The sequence below is a fragment of the Lampetra fluviatilis genome, chromosome 29, assembly GCF_964198595.1.
Source record: "Lampetra fluviatilis chromosome 29, kcLamFluv1.1, whole genome shotgun sequence".
Classification (NCBI taxonomy): Eukaryota; Metazoa; Chordata; class Hyperoartia; order Petromyzontiformes; family Petromyzontidae; genus Lampetra; species Lampetra fluviatilis.
In genome coordinates, this window is record NC_136303.1 from 3,137,657 (window position 1) to 3,157,173 (window position 19,517).

General features: G+C 50.7%; 1 protein-coding gene across 10 annotated transcripts in view; it reads left to right on the top strand.

Annotated features, from left to right (window-relative positions):
• Window positions 1-2,933: 2,933 nt before the first annotated feature.
• PHLDB1 (pleckstrin homology like domain family B member 1) overlaps window positions 2,934-19,517 on the top strand; it is a 90,357-nt gene continuing 73,773 nt past the window's right edge. For 9 of the 10 annotated variants that reach the window (XM_078870005.1, XM_078870003.1, XM_078870007.1 and 6 more), the window contains exons 1-3: window positions 2,934-3,018; window positions 8,110-8,233; window positions 10,204-10,389. In XM_078870005.1, coding sequence (XP_078726131.1) covers window positions 2,941-3,018; window positions 8,110-8,233; window positions 10,204-10,389 — 388 coding nt within the window. In that variant the 5' untranslated portion in view covers window positions 2,934-2,940. Of the gene's footprint in view, window positions 3,019-8,109; window positions 8,234-10,203; window positions 10,390-16,289; window positions 17,079-19,517 lie in introns of those variants that run through there. The other variant, XM_078870011.1, reaches the window with a different exon arrangement.

Genomic DNA, 19,517 nt, shown 5'->3' on the forward strand with positions numbered 1-19,517 from the left:
TGAGAATTGTATTTTATTATGTTTTATTTTTATTCTTTTAATATTCCCCTTCTACGTGACTTTACCGAAAGAACCAAGAAGACGAATCCCCGCAGTCACGAAAGCTTTAAATCGAAATTTGTATCACCCTCCCCCAGCCCTGCCCTTCACCAAACCCCCGGTGAGGTATGGTCAAACAACCCCCCCATGACCAACACGGCATGGGGAGGCCTTCATCCAGAAGTGGACTCACAAATTATTGTCAATGATGTTTGCATTATTAACATACAGAGCACTACAGAGAACACACCAGCCTGCATAGACTGCAGGCTAAACGGGTGTGTTTGCGAGCACCTATTAAGGCCGGCACAACGCTTGTATGAATAGGCGAGTACCATGGATGTCCAGCCACCTTTGTCTCCCCAGCTGCTGACGATAACACTGCTTTACCGAGTGCTTGTTTTAGGCTGAGTTAACCTCGGGGAGACCAGAATTGACCTTAGATATCATTTGACAGTGCAATCCGCAAGTTCAGCAAAAACATATTCCCCAATAGCAAAAAATATATTTTAAACTACAAATATCTCCCTTGTAGCCATTCAAACCACAAGGGCCAGTGCTGTTAGCGAGTGCTGACGTCCCCTATGCACCACACCAGGTTCTCATTTAAGGCTGAGTCGACCTAGGGGGGAAGCCTACGGCTGGTTCAGATTATTGTCACCGATGTTGGTCGTGAGTGCAAATCAAACCCAGGTGGCCGGGATGCGTAGCGCAGTGCGCTACACACTGTGCGTGCCACTCCCCAGACACAAAGACAAAGCTCAACCCGGATAGCCTTTGACATACTGTTTAGGGCAAGTGCTGTTAGCGAGCACTGATGAAGGCTGGAACGGCGCACGAGGGGGTGGGTGGGCCAGCAACCACGTCCGGCCGCCTTTGTCTCCCCAGTGGCGATGTTTACACACCGCACTAGGGGACTCATTTGCAGCTGAGTCGACCTAGGGGAGGCCCAGGACCGGTTTCGAACAATCTTCATTGATGTTGATCGTGAGTCGAAGTCAAACCCAGGTGGCTTGGGTGTGCGGAGCAGTGCGCTAACCGCAACGCTACCGCTCCCCATGCACACACACGCCACACGAGTACAGTACACACATCCACAGAGTCCTGCTCGTGTGATTGATCCAGCTATGTGCACAATATATCCTCCCACTTGTGTCTCCGCTAAGAGGAAATTACTTCCACATTTATTTCCGAATGGACATCGTTCAACCAACCCCCCCCAGTTCTCCACTGGGGCCCTCATTCGGTTAAAGTTTTTGGTCAGCAACCCGTTTCAAATTCGAGACGCCCCCATGCAAGCTGGGGATATTTTCCTAATTGTTTTGGGAAAGAAATAATATTTAACTTTCCACACCACCACCCAAAAAAAAATATTTACGCGATGGAAAACAGTTTGTAACGTCGGTCTAATTTGTTTATAAGGGGCCGTCCATAAATGACGTCACGCACCTAGGGGGGGGGGGGTCAGACATTTGTGACGATGTGTGACGAGGGGGGGGGGGTTGATAAATGTGACGTCACATCAAAATGCGCAACTTTAAATAAATATAGACAACACGTTCTAATTAATTAAATATACTTTTTAATAAATGTTTTCTCCTACAACAGAGTGCAGCGCCACATTAAATACGCACCACAATGACAATAGTTTAAAGCGATTTGAAGCATGTTTTATTTTCGGGGGGCGGGGGGCAGAGCTTTGTGACGTCATATTTGAGGGGGGGGTCTGACTTTTTGTGACGCCGTGTGACGTGGGGGGGGGGGGAGTGAAAAATCCTCCAAAATCGCGTGACGTCATTTATGGACGATCCCCTAAGATACAGCACGTGCTTTTGGTAGCTCGCTGGCACAAGAGGCCAGAGCGTTGAGCCGGCGGCGCTGAGAATTCGCGGATTCGTGTCCACGTGTCAGCCACTGCTCGTTGTTGAACGGGGTTGTCGATTTTGGTGAGTTTGATGGGTCTCGGCCAGGCCGTGTAACAACGCACGCGAAAGATATCATTACATTCGGTTTAACGATAACTTTGGCTCAACGTCCGGTTCTGAGAATTACAAAAACGTCCGTGTGTCATGCGGTGCCAAATGTCTCGCCGTAGCAGGGCGTGAGAGAAAGTGAATCTGATCAAGTGGCCTCTGCTCTCAGATGTGAGAAGGGATCTCAAAAGTGGCTCTGTGAAATCCACTTCCGAGGGCCCTTCTTTCACGTGCAGTGATGCGCTGCTTCCTCAGGGAGATTGATTCTTTATCTCACGCCTGACGCTCATAGCACAATCGTGATAATATTTGGGGAAAACACGCAGTCGAATGACTGGGCCATCGCCCGGCTATTTATAGGTGTGCGCGTGTGCGCACACGATTCTTTTGTCATTCCAATTCTGGAGGAGGGCCTGACGGTTGGGGTTTTTTTTTCCCCCCACATACTTCACCATGACGTGGACCCACAGAAGTATAATACAACAATTCGCTCGGATCTACTGGACCGCCCTCTGATGCCCACCCACCACGTAGCATCGCAGCCGCCCGCAGCAGTGCGGCGGTGAGCGAGCGCAGCGCTAATAACCAGGTGGCCCGAGTTTTATTCAGCGACCGATATCTCAACCGGTCCTGAGCCTTCCCTAGGTCGACTCAGCCGTAAGTGTGCTGTGTAAATATCAACAGCACTGGGGGAGGCAAAGGCGGTCCGGGCGTGGTGCTGACCTACTTACCCCCATTTGTGTGCCACGCCGGCCTTCATAGGTGCTCACTAACATCACTCGCCCCAAAAAGTCTGTTAAGGCTATACGGGGAATCCTTGTCTTTGTTACGAGTATACGTAATGTACGTGCGTGTGCTTACACGTGTGTGTGTGTGCGCGCGTGTTTGTTTTACTTCCACTCAGCCTGACTCTCCAGGCCTGCGGAGGATGGACGGGGTTGCCATGGACACCACGGAGAGTGTCAGCACCGTCCAGAAGAAATCGCAGCAAGTGGTTCAGATGCAGGTACCCAGGCACGGCACGAGCAAGGCAAAGACCCCCCCCTCTCCCCCGTAGCCTTCGGCAGACTGCCGAGGCAAGAGGTCGCGCGAAGGGTCAAAGCGGCACGCGACAGGGTGTTGGGGTGGTCAGCAACCACGCCCAACCGCACTTGCCCCAACAGCCCGTCTCAGACTATACAGGGCATCTTTGTTGTGTGTGTATGTGTGTGACTGTGTGTGTATGTGTGTGGGGAGCGGTGGTGTAGCGGTTAGCGTGCTGCGCTTTAAACCCGGCAGCCCGAGTTTGATTCCCGCTCACGGCCAACACCAGCCCATTCGCACTGCAGGCTGACTCCCCTGCCATTACCTCCCGTGGCCACCAGTCCATTCGCACTGCAGGCTGACTCCTCTGTCATTACCTCCCGTGGCCACCATTCCACTCACACTGCAGGCTGACTCCTCTGTCATTACCTCCCGTGGCCATTAGTCCATTCGCACTGCAGGCTGACTCCTCTGTCATTACCTCCCGTGGCCACCAGTCCACTCACACTGCAGGCTGACTCCTCTGTCATTACCTCCCGTGGCCACCAGTCCATTCGCACTGCAGGCTGACTCCTCTGTCATTACCTCCCGTGGCCACCATTCCACTCACACTGCAGGCTGACTCCTCTGTCATTACCTCCCGTGGCCATTAGTCCATTCGCACTGCAGGCTGACTCCTCTGTCATTACCTCCCGTGGCCACCAGTCCACTCACACTGCAGGCTGACTCCTCTGTCATTACCTCCCGTGGCCACCAGTCCACTCACACTGCAGGCTGACTCCTCTGTCATTACCTCCCGTGGCCACCAGTCCACTCACACTGCAGGCTGACTCCTCCGTCATTACACTAGTACAGCACACCGGTGTGTTGGAGAGCAAATCCGCAACATTTACCATCTGAGTACGACGTTGCACGTGCATTGTACATACAGTAGGTGCCTGTGTATGTTCACGAATCCTGCAACAACAACAAACCTTCTGTGAAGGGTGCGTGCGCCAGGCTAGGTTCACAAACACCGTTTGCCACTTTGTTTGCGTGGCCAAGAGCGAGACGCGTGGATCGGCTTGCCAGGATTGCGACACGGGCCCCCGTGCTCCGAGCCTCCCTGTTCAGGGCTAAAAATGGGATCTTTGTGTGACGCTGACCGCAGCTCGTACAACTTCGTTCCAAAAACACGCAATGACTCAGGGTGGCTTCAGTTGAACCGCCAAACAAGGTGGTGAATGTTAGAACGTAGAATCAACATTTTTTTTTTAACCGAAAATTTAGTGGCCGTGGTGGTGGGAGGGGAGGGAGGGTTCCACAGTCGTTTAGAGGCACAGTAAATCATTGATGATGATGACCAGATTTTTGTAAATCCACTGCTGGATGTACACAACCTCTTTCACGCCGTGTCGGTCAAAGGGGTTGTTTGACCATACTTCACCTCACTGGTCAGGGGGAGGAGCCCAGGACAAGTTAGTTAACGTATGTCCCACCACGTCTTCGCAAATGTATTGTATTTATTTTAATATAACGGGATGATGTGCTTCTCTCGCGCTGTTACACGTGTCGTGTTGCTGTGACCAAACAGATCATCATCCCCCAGCCATTCTCTATCAACTGGCACTGTGCCCCCTGCCAGGTGAATGTCACACACACAGAAAGACAAAGATCCCCCGTATAGCCTTCAACAGACTCTTGGGGCAAGTGCTGTTAGCGAGCACACACACCAGTCAACAGCAGAAACTAAATGAACCGCTCTCTCTTCTCTCTCAATTGAAGCTAATTTCAGCTCGCTCACCGCCTCTTGCTTTCGTCTCCTTTCATCCTCCCCTCGGTGAAATATATTTGAATCCATTTAAATAAACAATATACATCAATCAACACACGCACACCACGTGCTGCTGGTGTCACGTGTCTGTGTGTGTGTGCGTAGAAGCTCACGAAGCGGGCCGCGTGATACGAGTGCGGTGCGTAGCGCACCCGGCGACCCCAGGGCGAACCTCGTTTCGATCGATCGACCCAACACCTCTTTCGTACTCCTCCTCCGGCTACTGCTGCTGCTCATGTAGTCTCTCTCGCTCTCTCTCCCCTGGTATGCATGTACGTTGAATTTCTTTCTCACCGTACGTGGCCAACCGTGCTGATCGGAGGTGCGGTTTGTATGATAATTTCTTTTTTTAAACTCCGTTCGCAACATACAGTAACCAGCTGTAATAACAACAACGACGGTACGATTAAACACATCAACAAAAGCTAGCGGGGGGGGGGGGGGTGTGGGATGGGGTGGGGTTGGTAGCAAAGGTTAATCATGGTGCAGGTTTTTTTTTCTCTCAAAAGCTTTAATAAAGCCCAGAGACCCCATTGCCCGGGCAATTAGAAGAGATTTAATGAATTCATTACCACGCTGGCTGAGGTCACAATCAGAGAGCCTCCATTGGGGCCACGAAAGAGGCCCCCGAGAGAGAGCGAGAGAGCGGCCAGGGAGAGCAGATGGCCGAATGGGGGAAAAAAAACAACGGCACGTGCCACGTGGCAGATTTCGCACGCAATTTGGATCAAAGGCATTTATTGTAGCTGCCCCCAAAGGGGGTTGGAACCACGTGAGTTTCGTCTCTTGGCCATCTCCATTCTGGGTCTCTGTGTGGGTCTCTGTGGGAGTCTAGGGCTCTCTGAGTCTATGGGTCTCTGTGTGAGTATATGGGTCTCTGTGTGAGTCTATGACTCTCTGTGTGAGTCTAGGGCTCTCTGAGTCTATGGGTCTTTGTGTGAGTTTATGGGTATCTGTGTGAGTCTATGGGTCTCTGTGTGAGTCTATGACTCTCTGTGTGAGTCTAGGGCTCTCTGAGTCTATGGGTCTCTGTGTGAGTTTATGGGTATCTGTGTGAGTCTATGGCTCTCTGTGTGGGTCTATGTGTCTCCGTGTGAGTCTATGGCTCTCTGTGTGAGCCTAGGGCTCTCTAAGTCTTTGGGTCTCTATGTGAGTCTATGAGTCTCTGTGTGAGTCTTTGGGTCTCTGTGTGAGTCTATGGCTCTCTGTGTGAGTCTTTGGGTCTCTGTGTGAGTCTATGGGTCTCTGTGTGAGCCTAGGGCTCTCTGAGTCTATGCGTCTCTGTGTGAGTCTATGAGTCTCTGTGTGAGTCTATGAGTCTCTGTGTGAGTCTATGGCTCTCTGTGTGAGCCTAGTTCTCTTTGAGTCTATGGGTCTCTGTGTGAGTCTATGAGTCTCTGTGTGAGATTTTGGGTCTCTGTGAGTCTAGGGCTCTCTGAGTCTATGGGTCTCTGTGTGAGTTTATGGGTCTCTGTATGGGTCTATGGGTCTCTGCGTGTGCCTATGGCTATCTGTCCTCATTTAAACTGACTCTGTTATTAACATCACTTAAGTTGAAGTGTCAATGTCATTTAGCAACATAATTGCTCGGACTTTTAAGTTTGTTTTTCAAATCCCTAATTGTGGAATGCTTTCATGATGTCTCCTGGCCGAGTCGCCCACTTGTTAACAGAGCTTCTTAGCTCAATGGGTTTTACTCGCTGGGAGGGGGGGGGTAGAGGGGTTAGGGGGGGCTCCATCGGACACTGGTGGGCATGACAACAGCGTGGTGGTGCAGTAGACTCGGGGTTTAATCTCTTACACCTATTTTGAACTTTAACAGGTAAGGCCCACTGAGCTATGTAACTCTTTTTTCAGAAGCGACTTGGCCACAAATGATAGCCCAATGAAGTGGCAAATCACGTGGAAAGGTATAGTAGCCAGATATTGTAAAACGAGTGATGCTGGGAGAGAGAGAAACATGCAAACTCCAAATATACAGCAGGCGTCAGTGTCGGGATCGAACCCACGACCTCCTGCATACCAGGCGAGGTAGTAAACATCTCACCACGGAGAGAGAGAGACACGCAAACTCCAAATATATAGCAGGTGTCAAGGTCGAGATGGAACCCATGACCTGTATACCAGGCGAGGTAGTTAACATCTCACCATGGAGCGAGAGAGACACGCAAACTCCAAATATACAGCAGCAGGCGTCAGGTTCGGGGATCGAACCCACGACCTCCTGCATACCAGGCGAGGCAGTAAACATCTCCCAGCCACCGTGGGACCCTGAAAATCCAGCTGCCCCTCTAAATGCCGCGCGACAAGCAGTGGGGCGCGCGCACTGCAGGTCAGCGGCACGAAGACTCCGTCCGTCCGTCTGTAGACTTCAGGTTCAAGGTTCCTCGGATGTTTTAATGGACGGAGAAAGTCCACTAAACACCGCTCTCGGGTGTCATCTCATGCCCGCGGCTCGGATGACGACGCCAACGATCGGTGGTGGAAGAAAGCCACCCCCGACCCTCCAACCACCCTCGGTTGGGAAGAGGGTGACAGGCTCCATGCGTGTGCGTGATTGTTCTTCCTTGTGTGTGTTTTGTTTTCTAGGCGCAGCGATGGCACCCCTAGCGCCGATTTTTTTTGTTTTCATATCCTTTGAACAATTTGGCCGGTTATCTGAAAGGGGTAATCCCCCGGAACTGCTCTTCCAAATGTTTACTACAACAACAACAGCAACACACACCAAGAAACTGCATCAAATCATTTCTCTTGGGTTGTCTTCCGGGCGATTCTGTCGGCCAAACCTCCACCTTGTACTTTTTCTCCGCCATGTACTTTGAGATTAATTTACTTTGAGCGACTTTGCTTAATTCTTCTTGGTTCTTTCGGTAAAGTCACGTAGAAGGGAAGTAATAAAATAATAAAAATAAAACATAATAAAAAGAAGGGAAGTAATAAAATAATGAACATAATAAAATAATGATTATGTTTTATTTTTATTATTGTATTACTTCCCTTCTACGTGACTTTACCGAAAGAACCAAGAAGATGAATCCCTGCAGTCACGAAAGCTTTAAATCGAAATTTAATTTGCGTAACTCGTTCTCTGACTCGCAGTTGTTCATTGTCACGGCGTCACCGTCCAATGCTTAGGATCCTAGCTCGTGATGAAACCGCACCTCCGATCGGCACGGTTGGCTATTGTACGGTGCGAAAGAAGTCCAGCGTACATGGCCTCCAGCCTGCGCTTTCATCGTGTTTGTTTGTGTTTGTCATCAGAGCACGTCACTGGACGTGAGCGAGGTGGGCAAGGGGCTCAAGGTGCAGACGGAGAAGCCTCACCTGGTGAGCCTCGGCGGAGGGCGATGGAGCGTGGCAGTTACCCTGCTGCCCCTGGACCAAGGTGAGCAGCGTCAACAACAACAACAACAATGATTATAACAAGTGGCAACACGCGACAATAGTGACGACGGCCAGGAAGAACAACAACAACAACAACTAATGGCAACACACAACAACAATGAACAATAAACAGCAACACAACAACAACATTCACGACAACAATGAACAACAACAAACAACAACACGCGACAACAATGATCACGACAACGAACAACAAACTAATGACAACACAACAACAATGAACAACAACAATTACAACACACGACAACAATGACTATGACAACGAAGAACAGAAACAAACGACAACACAACAACAACAACAAACAGCGCGAGGTCTCCATGAATATGTGAATATGTTACTAGTTTTACAATCTATGTAAGCGAGGTCGTATTAAGTAGTTGCCCACTGAACGAGGCATGGCCCTGGTGCGGTGATGGGCGTTGAATTCTTCACTGAATATTTTCCGGGTCAATGTGCGCGACTATCGGCCACAGCGAGAGTAAGAGCCACACTCCATGTGGCGTGCAGAAGCAAGTGGACTTATCGGAATGTGTTTCGCCGTCTGTACGGGGATCGAGCGTTGCCCCCTCTCATAAGGCAGTGTGGGTTTTCGGTTTCCTCCCCACGTGCACAATAGCTCTCATCAATTCGCTGAAAGCACCTTGACACGCTGTTTGTTCTCCATCGTAAGGCCCCGCGGGACACTGCCGACCCTCTTTGGTGGCATTCACGGAAGTAATAAATGCGTCGTTAACCCTCCAGCACCCTAGATTGTCAATTAGTAAGGGTTGTCACGTAAACACAACGCGCCAATTAGTGCAACTACTTCTGCCCATCGCTGTGTTGGAGAGTAAATCCACAACATTCACAATTTGAGTAGAACGACGTTTCGCTGGTAACTACAGTGCTGTCAGGTGGCGGCGGGTTCACGACGACACGTTTATACTTACGCGATCTAACCCGAACAACCTTTATTACGAATAATATTGGGGCGCGAAAGCCCTACGCGAGAAACAGCTGTATAGCTCAGTGGGGCCTCACCTGGTGAAATACATTTTAAACAAAAATCCTTCAGTAATTAGTTTAAATTTCGATTTAAAGCTTTCGTGACTGCAGGGATTCATCTTCTTGGTTCTTTCGGTAAAGTCACGTAGAAGGGAAATAATAAAATAATAAAAATTAAACATAATAAGATACAATTCTCACGACATTTCGGCCACAACGCAAGCAGCCGTCCTCAGTTGAAGAACAGGGCTATCGGAAAGACAGCATCTGAATGAGACGCTGTCTTTCCGACAGACCTGTTCATCTGAATGAGACGCTGTCTTTCCGACAGCCCTGTTCTTCCCTGTTCTTCACCTGAGGACGGCTGCTTGCGTTGTGGCCGAAACGTCGTGAGAATTGTACTTTATTATGTTTAATTTTTATTATTTTATCATTTCCCTTCTACGTGACTTTACCGAAAGAACCAAGATGATTATTTGGTTGACTCAAAAGAGGATGATCTCACCCACCCCCACCACACCCCACTGGACACCCTGGTAAACCCTGCTCCCGTTGCTTGTCTCCGTGTCTGGAGATCTTTTTGGCCACGCCTGCAACGTGATAGTTTTTATCCGAGTTTCAAGTGGCTGTTTCTGTATGGTGGGAGAAACAGCTTGGCGGATGGTGCAGTCATAGAGTATCCGTTCATCATGAGGGCCCGATGTACATGTCTTAATTCACTGGCCAGGTGGTGTTGGTCACAAATGCCATGAGCTCTGCGGTATAGTGTTTTGATGAGAGAATTATTTTGAGACGGGTGGTGGTGGAAATCAGGTTTCAAGTAGGAATCTGTGTGGGTGGCTTTCCTGTAGACAGAATGTCCCAAAGATCCATCAGGTCTACTCTCAAACAGAATATCTAAGAATGGTAGTTTGCCATATTTCTCCACTTCCATGTTTGTCTCCGTGTGTGCCTGGTGGCGTCAGCCCGCACCACGTTCGGCCGGCCGGGCGGTCAGCCCGCCGTCGACGTCGCTCTGCACGGCCGCGGGGTGGCGGCCGACCACTGCCACATCGAGAACAGCGCCGGCAGCACCTTCACGCTGCACCCACAGGGGAACGCCTGCTCCGTGGACGGGCAGGACATCTCCAAGCCCACCGTGCTGTCCCAGGGTGAGTGCGCGATGACACCCCCCCACTCACCCAATGTGGCCCATGTAAAGGTCATTAGCAAACACAAAAGAGATACAGCACACAGAGCACACGCACGCACACATCAATCAATGCATTGTTAAACGTTTGTAGTCACTTGCCAAGGCTTGGTTTACTTGGCACAATCATCAAAATGTACACGCAATATATTCGCATGAAACATTATCGAGCGAGCGCCACTGGCCTCACAAACATCGCATCTGCGCTGCGATGCCCCCAACGTGGTTTAACGCACCGCTTATGCATGAATTATCAAACAGGCCGAACGTTCAGTGCGATAAAGCAACACACTTTCTCCCTAAAAAGCCACTTGACCGCCCTTTGAGCGCAAGCTATATTTACGACGCGTACCAGACAGGAAAATGAAGGGGGGGGGGAGGAATAAAAAGGCCACACTTGTTCGCGTGCCCTGGGATGAAAGGGTCGTTTTGAGATGTACATCTCTAAGCACGGGGATGACGTCTCGGCCTCAAAGAAGAAGTAATTCACTACTGCCCCGCCGGATCCCGGGTCCGTGACCCGTGCCGCCGCTGGTCGTGGGACGAGACGAGATGCATCTTCTTGGTTCTTTCGGTAAAGTCACGTAGAAGGGAAATAATAAAATAATAAAAATAAAACATCATAAAATACAATTCTCACGACGTCTCGGCCACAACGCAAGCAGCCGTCATCAGGTGAAGAACAGGTCTGTCGGAAAGACAGCGTCTGAATGAACACCACCAAGCTTGGCAGCGTATATTTAAGCTGGGTTAGGGGAGGAGGGGCGCCTTGACAAAGGAATTTGCAACCCAGCTTAAATATACGCTGCCAAGCTTGGTGGTGTTCATTCAGACGCTGTCTTTCCGACAGACCTGTTCTTCACCTGAGGACGGCTGCTTGCGTTGTGGCCGAAACGTCGTGAGAATTGTATTTTATGATGTTTTATTTTTATTATTTCATTATTTCCCTTCTACGTGATGACTTTACCGAAAGAACCAAGAAGATTAATCCCTGCAGTCACGAAAGCTTTAAATCGAGACGAGATGCGTCAACTCGCGCCGCCACGCGTCCGCGACCCTGATCCGTGGCTTTTAAAGTTTATTTTCCACCTCTGTGACGCTGCACCGCATGTGCGTTGAACTTCTTTCGCGCCGTACGCAGCCAGCCGTGCTAATCGGAGGTGCTGGATAACACCCTCTGGAAGGTGATATCATAGAACTACTTTTTAGATACATTTATCGACACGGTGAGGTGGGGGTGCGGGGGGAAGCTGCACTCTCCCGCGCGTTTCGCTGCCTCGCTGTCGATGTTCATGGCATGGCAATGCGAACCGAAAAATAAAAAAAACTTTTTTTTCTAGATTTGAAGCTTTCGTGACTGCAAGGATTCATACTCTTAGTTTTTTCGGTAAAGTCACGTAGGTAGAAAATGAAATTAAAATTATTTTATTTTTATTAATTTAAATTTAAATTTTTACCTACGTGACTTTACCAAAAAAACTAAGAGTATTTTTTTTTAAGATCCACTCAATTTAGTAAAATGTTTCTTACATTGCACACGGGGTTATGGGGACCTACTTTCTCTACTGCCATCTCCTCGGGCTCCCCTCAGCAGGCACGGGAATTTCACAAGCCTGCGTGACCCGTCAGCCTCTCCCCTGCGGGGAAAAATGCGGACCTCTGGTTGGCGCGCGCTAACACGCCCGGCCGCGAAGATTTTGGAGAAATGCAACGACGCCGTTGGCGATGTCTGACAAAAAAATAATGTGCGCCCACGAGACGCTTTACGGCCGAGTAAATTGAGTGAATCCCAGAATTTATTGCTGCAGCGTGGATTTTAATTGCATAGTTAGTGTGCACCATAGGCCAGCTTAGGTCACGGCCAAAAAACAAAAGCGGGCTATGAGAGTTTCGCAGTTTTTTCCCAATATCAAACGCGTCGTATATGCAAGGCTTTATAATCGGTGGGTGGTGTCTGTCTGGACCGGAGCAGGTGCTGTTGATCAGTGGTCTACCAACCAGTGCCGGAATCTCTTAGTAGCCAAAGTAGCTACTACATATGTAGGAGCTACTACGACATATGTAGCTACTTTTGTAGTAGCTACATATGTAGTAGTAGCTACGACTACATATGTAGCTACTTTTTGCTACTAGTAGTGGCTACGGGCCCCGCACTAAATGCTTTCAAGCTAGCAATCAGGTGAGACTGTGTTGATCTCACCTGGTGACGGTTGCTTGTGTTGCGATTGAAACGTCGTGATCTATTATTTTCTACCCACGTGACTTTACCGAAATAACCAAAGAGTATCGATTTAAAGCTTTCGTGACTGCAGGGATTCATCTTCTTGGTTTTTTCGGTAAAGTCACGTAGAATGGAAATAATAAAATAACAAAAATAAAACATAATAATATAATAATATTTGTAATTATTATTATTTCCATTCTACGTGACTTTACCGAAAGAACCAAGAAGAACCAAAGAGTACACAACAAATTCCTCGTCATCACCCCACCCACCACCACCCCGCGTCTCCACCACTCCATCCCGGGAAGCCCTCTGACCGCCGGCCACTGACTGCGTTGGGCAACGCTGCCACACGCGCAAGCCTTGCCGCCCGTTGCCAATGGGCGGACGGACGGCTGCCCGCGAGACAAAGGGGCCCCTTTGAGAGTGGCCACGTGGGCACGAAGCCCCGGGACGGACCGCGGTGAACCGGCCACGGGACTCGCTCGGAAGAGAGCCGCCAACCCGTCTCGCTCGCGCGACCTCTGCCACTGAATTGAAATGCGTTCGTCGGCGATGGAGCGAGTGGGTGTTGCGGTGATGGGTGGCGGGGAGCGGTGGTGCAGCAGTTAGCGCGCTACGCTGGGCTACGAACCCAGCGACCCGAGTTGGATTGCCTGCTCACGGCCAACACCGGTGACGATTATCTGAACCGGTCCTGGGCCTCTCCCTAGGTCGACTCAGCCTCAAATGAGTACATGGTGCGGTGTGTAAACATCGCCACTAGGGGAGGCAAAGGCGGTCGGGCGTGGTGCTGGCCACCCACCCCCTCGTGTGCCGTGCCGGTCTTCATAAGTGCTCGCTGACAGCACTTGCCCCTACAGTCTGTTAAGGCTATACGGGGGATCTTTGCCTTTTTTGGTGTGGGGTATGAGCGGTTAGCACCAGTGACGGTTTTATCTGAGTCGGTCGTTGGGCCTCCGCTAGGTCGACTCAGCCTCAAATGAGTACCCGGTGCGATGTGTTAAACAATCGACGCTGGGGGAGACAAAGGCGGCCGGGCGTGGTTGCTGGCCACCCCCACCTCGTGTGCCGTGAGCGTCTCTCGCTGACAGCTCTTGCCCCAATAGTCTGTTCCAGGCTATACGGGCGTGCTTGGGGGAGGCTGTGTGCGTGAAGGCTGCACGATTTGACGACCACATTCTCCGTAGTAAACGCGCACCCTCGTTCCGTCTCACCTCCCCCCACCGCCGCCTGCTCGCCTCTCTCTCTCTCCACGTTAACACAATTTTCTTGACGTTCTGGCAACGTTGTTTTTTCTCAACGACAAAAAAAAACCCAGATTCGATTTTGTGATTTAAATAAGAGTACAGTACATTTATTCATTCCCTTCACCTCTGTCCTTGGGTTTGTTTGGCTGCAGACATTTGCACGATTTGAATGCCACTGTTTGCTGTGTACATTCAAATTGGTAATCGTGGTCGCTGTTAAACTGTTGTCAGCATTGCATTATTATAATGGGCAGCCACGCTAGGGCCCCGAGTGATCATCGCTCCATCTCCACAGTGACCGTACCTCTTGGACTTTCCCCCCACTGGTCTGCCTTGCCACTCGCATCACCGCTGGCTGTACAGCAGCGCCCACAAATGTCCGTCTCTCTCTCTCTCTCTCCTAATGCGTCGTTTCGCATATGCGTCGATGCTTCGATGCTTCGCGACTCGATGTGCGTCTCCCAAAGTCACCCAAGCGCGCGTTCCTTTCTCGTGATCCGTCGCTTCGCCACCACCGCCGCAGCCACCACCCACCACCACCCACCACCCACCGCCACCGCCACCCACCACCACCACCCACCGCCACCGCCACCACCCACCGCCACCACCACCCACCACCACCGCCACCACCACCATCACCACCCACCACCACCCCACCCACCACCACCACCCCACCCACCACCACCACCACCCCACCCACCGCCACCGCCACCCACCGCCACCACCACCATCATCACCACCCATCACCACCCACCATCACCACCACCACCACCACTACCCACCACCCACCACCACCATCACCCACCGCCACCACCATCACCCACCACCACCGCCACCACCCACCACCACCTACCCCGTAAACCGCTTCGATTTTTTTACGTTATCCTCGACGTAAACCGAGGTATTGCTGTGTGTGCCTATGTTATGCTTACAACGAATGCATTGGTTTAGATAGATATATATATGCTAATGTATGTGTTCCATTCATAATTTATTTTTGTGACAGGTCACCCAATGGTCTGGCCTAATTTGCATCCTTAATTAGGGCAGACATTTTACCACGTAAATGCAAAAATCGAATATGAATCATATTGGCTGCGCAAATTCTACGTGTTAACTTATGTATGACTACATATGTGTGTGTGTATATGTATCTTGTGTCTGGTATGTGTTTATGAATGAATGTGTGTGTGTTTTGAAACAATCATTAACGCGTGGATTTTATCTCGGCAATAATGCAATGATGTAATCTCGTGCGTGCAGCGGCGTGTGTGTCGGGTAATACGTGGTGTGATGTAGTGGTAATTCAACAATGTACCGTCAGTTATCACTCCAGCTCAGGATTAAGGTCTTCCCATGGCGTGCCAGGGGCTATTTGACCATACTTCACCACAATAATCAGTGAAGATGCGAACCTCACTCGGCTCAGATCTCACTCGCCGCTGATGTGCAGTGGTGCTGCCAATATCAGATACAGTATTCTTTCTTAACACAGAGACACATTCTAGATTTGAAGCTTTCGTGACTGCAAGGATTCATATTCTGAGGTTTTTTCGGTAAAGTCACGTAGGTAAAAAATGTAAATTAATAAAAGTAAAATAAAAATAAAATAAAAATCACGACGTTTCGGAGGCAACACAAGCTTCCGTCTTCAGGTGGACCCGTCACAGCACGATAGCTGCATCAAGTATCAAGTGAGATACACCTATCGTGCTGTGACGGTTCCACCTGAAGAAGGAAGCTTGTGTTGCCTCCGAAACGTCGTGATTTTTTTTTTTTTTTACTTTTATTAATTTAATTTTTTTACCTACGTGACTTTACCGAAAAAACCTAAGAATACAGAAACACATTGTCAGTTGACTTTTAAATGCTATGCATTGAAGCAGAAACTATCCATATGTAAACAACGATCACCTGCTCAGCCTTTAGCTTGTGAGAGCCAGTGACTGTTACGAAGCACACATTAAGGCCAGCACTGAGTCCAGTACCGCGCTCATTGCTGATAGACTCACACACCACACCGGCTACTCATTCAAGGCTGAGTCGAGCTAGAGGTGGCCCAAACCGGGCTCACGCAGCACGTCTCCCACCGATGTTATCCAACGCCGATCGGCGCAGGCTTGCGGCGCATTTACACAAGCTACTGTTGCACACCCACCCACCCCAATCCGCACACACACACACTGCGCGTTCGCTAAAAGCCAGTGGGTATCAACGTTGACATTATTGCAAGGCGCACGAATCTGGGAGTATATGCGCGTCTGGTGGGGCCATTGTACATCAGTGAATAGGGTAACAGTCTCCACCCCCACCACTCCTCCTCCTCTCTCGCTCACTGCTCCGGCAACATGAGCCAACCCCCGTCGCCGCCACCCCCACCACCGCCGCCGCCGCTGCCACATACTTTCCACGCAGACTCATTCTGCGAGATTTTTTTTTCTGCCACCAAAGATGTGAGCCAGACAAAGAGTGGCGCGCGGTCTCTCTCTGCCTCTCTCTCTCCCTTATCGCTCTCCCTCTCTCTCGTCTCTGTGCCTGGCCCTGCCTGCCGCCAATGTGCTGCGTGGCTCATTCAGAAAGCGGCGTCTTTCGTCTAGGTTTTTTTTTTGGAGGGGTCGGGGGGGTGATCTGGGGTATTTCTCTGGACCGGTCCGCTTACCGACGCAACACCAACCTAGCCAACAATCCTTCTTCCCCCGTCTCTCCGCGGATTTCATCAACGCTTGCCCAGCGGGAGACGTGTGGGGTTGAACACTGCCCCCCCCCCCGCCCCCCCTGGACTCAGCTCACCTCTGAAGGGGAGGAAAACAACAACTCCAACCTCAACCCCGGACCGGCCCGCTCATCCACCACCTCCACCCCCAACCATCCTCCAACCCCAACCACCTCCTCCTGGAAGCATTTCCACTGCATCTCCGCCCGTCGTGACGTCTCGGGGTCTCCGAAGACGCGGAAGACGCTCCGGGGAAGGGAATCAAGCGAAACAAAGAATGCGTTCTCGTTGCATCAACGGCGGCGCTGAGACCCCCGCGGGGACAACCCAGAACGTGATTCGGTTCTCCCGAGGTGCTGTTTGATTTTGTTCGCCCTACCGAGGGGTGGGAGGAAGTAGGAAGAGAAGAACGAGACAAGAGTTTCCAGTCGCAGATCGATTTTGGCGTGCGGGCTTCCGTGCAGGTAAGCGCTCCCGCTCTCACTCACTCCCTCTCCTTCTTACTCACTCTCACTCAGTCACTCTCACTACCTCTCTGTTTTTTTTACGATCAGAGGAAACAAGAAGATGCTCGGTGTAGTCGGCACTTTGCTTCGTTCATCATTTCGTTGTTTTAGGGTTTTTTTCAATGCTTTTTTTAAACGAAAGATTTCACGAAAGATTTCTACCTCCCTCTCTCTCTCTCACACGACCTCTCCCCCGCCGTGTTGCCCGTTTGTTTTACCGGTGGCAATTGGGAAGCGACACGTCGTCACTGCCGCGCGGATTTGTTCCGGCAGACGGAAGGACGGGGGGGGGGAGGGCGGGCGGGTTGATTTCCACCAGAACCGCCCGCCACCAACTCACTCCACCCCCTGGCACCGTGACCCAAGTCCACGCGCTGCAACGTGGCCAAGAGGCCTCGTGAGTTAGAAAGTGACAGCTTAGATCGGCGGGCAATGCGCCCCCCGTCACGCGTCGTCCGTCCGTCTCGTCTGTCTCCTGTGCAGGATGAAGCTAGTGCGGGGCCTGTAGCAATATGTTATAAAGGGGCCCTAAATAAAAAAAACACGTAAATATTAAAACACAAATGTTTTACTTGCATAGTAAAGTAATTGTATTTTTTTCATTTGCCAGATAATACGACAAATCGCTAACCTTAAACCCCCGGTCGTTCGTAAAAGTTGAAGGCGGTATAGTACTGTAGTAATAGAGCAAGTGCAGAATCACTGAAGCGGAATTGATAGCTTGAAAGCATTTAGCGCGGGGCCCTTGAAAGTGCGGGGCCCGTAGCATATTTAGCTACTTTTGCTCCTAGGTTAATCCGGCACTGTCTGTCTCCACGCGATAAATTAAAGTATCCCTTCCAACGCAACCCTGAGCGCGCACACGCGGCCCTGTGGAAGCGAATTAGTCGAGGAGCGTTTTGATATCGGTGCATGAGAAAAAAACCCATCCGGAGCCGGTTTTTCGACACGCAGCGGTCTCTCCATCTTCACTGAAATCGATGCTGGTGATAACTGCCAGATGCCATCGGCTAAAGGGCCCTCTCTCTCTCTTTAAGACGTCGCTCCTCGTTCGATGCGGAATGATGACATCGACCTGTACATATTATTTGTTTATATTACTGCAACGGTCAAATCTTTTTTAAATAACATTTCGATCATTATTTCAATGATGCGGCGGCCTCTCTCCGTGCAGCAGATCGGCCTCTGCGATGGGATGTCCAGCTGGGACGGGTGGGGAGGTGTCGTGAGAGTGAAATTTGGGTGGAATTTTTCCTCCAGTGGAGGAGGCGTTAATGAACGCAAGCAGCGGGGTGAAATGAGGTTCCCTTCCTCCCCCGCCACCCCGCGATTTAAATAATAATAATAATGTAACATCCGTGATGCAGCTGTTGTCACTCGCGAAATTTGTATTCTCTCATCTGTCACTCCCTCGGCCTACATCGTGTTGATGTTGGCTACGTAAGCACGGTTAGCTACGTGCAGCGTGCTCGTCGGGGCCCACATCATCGCGGTGATCTCTCTCCACCACCGCTCGGTCCCTCTCTGCGGCCTTCAACTGAAGACGGCTTCCATCCTCGGTCCAGCGTTTTGACCTTTTACGTCCGTCCACTTCGCGCCGCCCTTTCCTCTTTGATCTTCCCCGAGGCACCTCTGGCCGTCGCCTCCGTCGCCCTCCGCTCCTGCCGCAGAACGATCCCTGGGCCTTTTTGATCTTCCGCAAAAAACCGCATTCGCTGCACAAACCACGGCAGCGGATGCGGGCGGATGCCCGATGCACAAAATTTTAAGTAAAAACTCCGGCGGTGTGCGACTGCTGCGGTCATCCAGAAGAGAGACCGTAACGCCGTTTCAGTTTCAATTTCATTTATTTGGTATAGCCCTGTGAGCCATGTGGCTCTTGACTCGGGTGCAACCGCAACAAACAAAAAACACGAACAAAGAACATCTTAAAGTCACTACGCGCAACAGAAAAATCCAGAAAAAACCCGCAAAGTAACGACGCAACGGCCCCGATCCACAAACACGAAGGAGACATCGCGACGATGATGCACTCCGCTCACTCCTGACGCCGGCTGTCTGCTGGCTTGACCACGTGAACGTGAAATTGTAGTTCGTCGCTCTGCATCTACCATCAGCAGCCCCGCGGAGGAACGACCGCCGCGGTCACCATTTATCGCCGGGTTGATTTGGCGGCTTCATTTCGCCAGATCTTTGTCAGAAGAGAGGCAGCCTGCAAGCCCTTGGTCGTTTAACCCCCGCCTACAACCCCAGCAAGGCCTACGCGTGAGATGATCAGACCACGCCGTACACACGTTAGACTTCTTTCGCACCGTACGTGGCCAACCGTGCTAATCGGAGGTGCGGTGTTGGCCGCGTAGCGAACGTTTTGGCGGACGTTTTCTTTTTTGCCGTACG